This window comes from Erythrolamprus reginae, chromosome Z (assembly GCF_031021105.1).
Source record: "Erythrolamprus reginae isolate rEryReg1 chromosome Z, rEryReg1.hap1, whole genome shotgun sequence".
NCBI classification, from domain to species: domain Eukaryota; kingdom Metazoa; phylum Chordata; class Lepidosauria; order Squamata; family Dipsadidae; genus Erythrolamprus; species Erythrolamprus reginae.
This window is the reverse complement of record NC_091963.1, coordinates 125,858,490-125,861,639: the sequence shown is the minus strand read 5'-3', so window position 1 is coordinate 125,861,639 and position 3,150 is coordinate 125,858,490. Positions and strand designations below refer to the sequence as shown.

General features: G+C 37.9%; 1 protein-coding gene across 1 annotated transcript; it reads right to left on the bottom strand.

The window, feature by feature from the left end:
• Positions 1-541: 541 nt before the first annotated feature.
• On the bottom strand, positions 542-1,438 carry LOC139154092 (vomeronasal type-2 receptor 26-like). The gene has a single exon (XM_070728521.1). The coding sequence runs from the start codon at positions 1,436-1,438 to the stop codon at positions 542-544; it is 897 nt and encodes a 298-aa protein (XP_070584622.1).
• Positions 1,439-3,150: the final 1,712 nt, after the last annotated feature.

The window sequence follows — 3,150 nt, the reverse complement described above, 5'->3', positions numbered from 1 at the left end:
TGCTATGCCTATTCATTGTCTCTCCCAGTTCATGAATATCTTAACAGATAATCAGCTCCTGCAGTCTAAACCTTTAGCCTGGGTAAAAAAGGAACTGCAGACGTAACTTGGTTACCACTCTGGTTGAGTTCCATCTAGGTTTCATATCTCAAATTCTCATGTTGGTGAAGCTTGAGTATTTCCATGAACACGACTCTCACAAATGTGGTCCATAGTTATTATCAACTTTGGCCAATTATATTGTATATCATATAATAATCATTATGTAGAATATCATATAGTAAACCATAATATTGAATGCATTGAGAAATCCTGCAGAACCTTCCCTGCCTACAGATTGGTGGAAACCTGAACCGCCACCAGAGACTGTGGTTATTATTCTTAGTTCACTTAGAATTTTAATTTAACAAGTGACTACAATTTTAAATAAAATAACAGCCTAATGTAAATATCGTGCTCACAAAGATGTTTCCTAACATCCAAGTTCCCATGGTATACTAAAAGAGCAAAATAATTAAATAGAATTTTGTCTGTATTATTATTATTTTCTTTTTATTAAATGTTCCTTGTTGTTTAGCTCTGGCTTAAAAATAATTATATAACATTTGGGGAAATATATGCAGACTAGTAATCCAGCACTAGAGGCCAAAATGGAGAAGATCTCCACAGCCACCATGTACTTGCCTTTGGTGCTCAGGTAGGATGGAACAAAAGAGAGCCACACACAGCAGAAAACCAGCATGCTGAATGTGAGACATTTGGTCTCATTGAAACTGCTGGGGAGATTCCTGGAGAAATAAGCTACTGTGAAACTGGCAGCTGCCAAAAAGCCCATGTACCCTAGGACACAGTAAAACATGACAGCTGAGCCTTCATTGCATTGCAGTATGATTGCCTCAAATTCATAATGGGGGTCAACATCAGGGAAGGGAGGAAATGTTAATAGCCACACCATACAGATACCTATTTGAATGATAGAACCAGAAAGAACAATGGAGAGTGCCAGTCTTCTTCCCACCCATTTCCTCATCTGAGATCCTGGCTTGGTGGCCATGAAAGCTATAACCACAGTGATGGTTTTTGCCAGCACAGAAGACACAGCCACAGAGAAGATGATGCCAAAGCTAATTTGTCGTAGGAGACATATTATATTGCCTGGTACAACAAGAAATTGCAGTGAGCAAAGAAAGCAGAAGAGGAGGGAGATGAGCAGGATGTAGGTGAGATTTCGGTTATTGGCTTTGACAATAGAAGTATTGTGATATTTTAAAAATGTTGTGAGTACCACAATTGTGCAGAGAGAAAAGAAAAGTACTAGAATAACTAAACCTATTCCCATTGGTTCTTTATAGGACAAGAAAGATATTTTCCTTGGAATACATGAATCTTGATCCTTATTTGGATATTCATCTTCTGGGCATTTCATGCAGTCATTCATGTCTAGAATTTAAATGATACATTTATATATATTGTACAGTTATATTACACGGTATCCTTTACATTGGGTCCCCCCCCCCAAACCCGGAGCAGCACTCAATCTGTCTTCCTAGAGCAGACTCTTTTGGGGTGGGACACCTAAGGGAACACAGGGGGGTTGGAATTTCCATGTTAAGGAAGATATATTAATAACTCATGACTTTATTATTTATTCAACTTCTATGCCGCCCAATCCCAAAGGACTTACAAAATAATATAAAACAATATAAAAAGATACAAACAATAAAAAGAAGTCGAATATAATATTTAAAACAAACCCCATAATAAAACCCATAGTATAAAACAGTCATAATCATATGAATACACACCATTCATACACTTTGGCCATGAAAGATGTATAATTCATGGACCCCAGCCTTGCTGGCAAAGCCAGGTCTTTGTGAACTTGTGGAAAGCCAGTAGGGTGAGAGCAGTACAGACATCAGGGGGTAGTTGGTTCCATAGAGCCAAGGCAGCCACAGAGAAGGCCCTCCCCCATGGTTCCGCCAACCTACATTGTTTAGTGGATGGGACCTGGAGGAGGCCAACTCTGTGTGTTCTTATTGGTCTCTGGGAGATCATTATTTGTGCTATTTTTTTATTGCTACATCTATCTTCAGCAAGGGCTTCTGCAAAATATTATTCAAAATAATATCAATAATATTAAATGTTGTAGGATTGTCTTCATATCAGATGACTTAAGTTCAATATTTTTCACTTTTTATACCATATACTTTATATTTTATATGAAGGAAAAGGAGGAATGTTGTTCCCTATTCTTCTTACAAGCAAAAATTCTGAAACTTTTTGAAACCTGTGGTGAAACCTTTGTGAAAATCAGTATCAGGCCTGGAAGCCATCTTGGGCATTGGATCTTCATGCCTGCCACATTTAGTGCTGTGGGAAATGGGACGGGGGGTTGTATGAGTGGGAACATATAGTCAAAATAACATTCCTTTCTCCAAGAGTCAAGGTCACTTTTACCCTGTACCTGGGTGTGTGTGACTGGGAGGTATCTCCTGTTGGGAAGAATGCATTGACTGGACAATGTGATGGACATGTGATTACTGGGGCAGGAACTTGGACTTTCTTTTGTGTGGGGAAAACCTGAAGCTTTCTGATTCAGATTTTCCCAGATGTGCCAATATCTCTATTGGTATCAATATGGTATCTCTAATAAAATGGAACTCTGAGGAAACTCAAGCTTTGGGATTTTCTTTCATTTCCTATACCTATAAAATTAAAATAAATATAATCCCAGTTTTTTAAAAATGGAATGCTTTATAGGTAATCTTCATTTAGCAACTGACTCAAACAGCAATGATTTTAAAATGTTATGAGCTATGATGACTAAAAAATTGACAAATGCTCATTTTTACAACCTTTACAGCATTTTTCTTTCAGTCATGTATTTGGCAAAATATCTTTTGATGGGTATTACACAGTGTCTGACCCATTTTTTTTCCTTTCTCTGTTTGCAGAGTAGAAATATTCCCTGAATTAGTGTATTGGAAGCAGAGGTGGGTTCCTACTGGTGCAGTACAATGCTCCAGGAGTGGTCCACCAATTGCGCAATTTCGGTGTGATGGCTTCAGTGCTATCTTTGCCGGTCCATGTGTCTCCATTTTTTTTCTTATTATTTTTGGAAATTTTTCAGCTCTCTGCACATGCACA

Bases quoted from the DNA above. Each gene is read 5' to 3' on its own strand.
- LOC139154092 (XM_070728521.1), bottom strand. From the start codon at position 1,438: ATGAATGACTGCATGAAATGCCCAGAAGATGAATATCCAAATAAGGAT.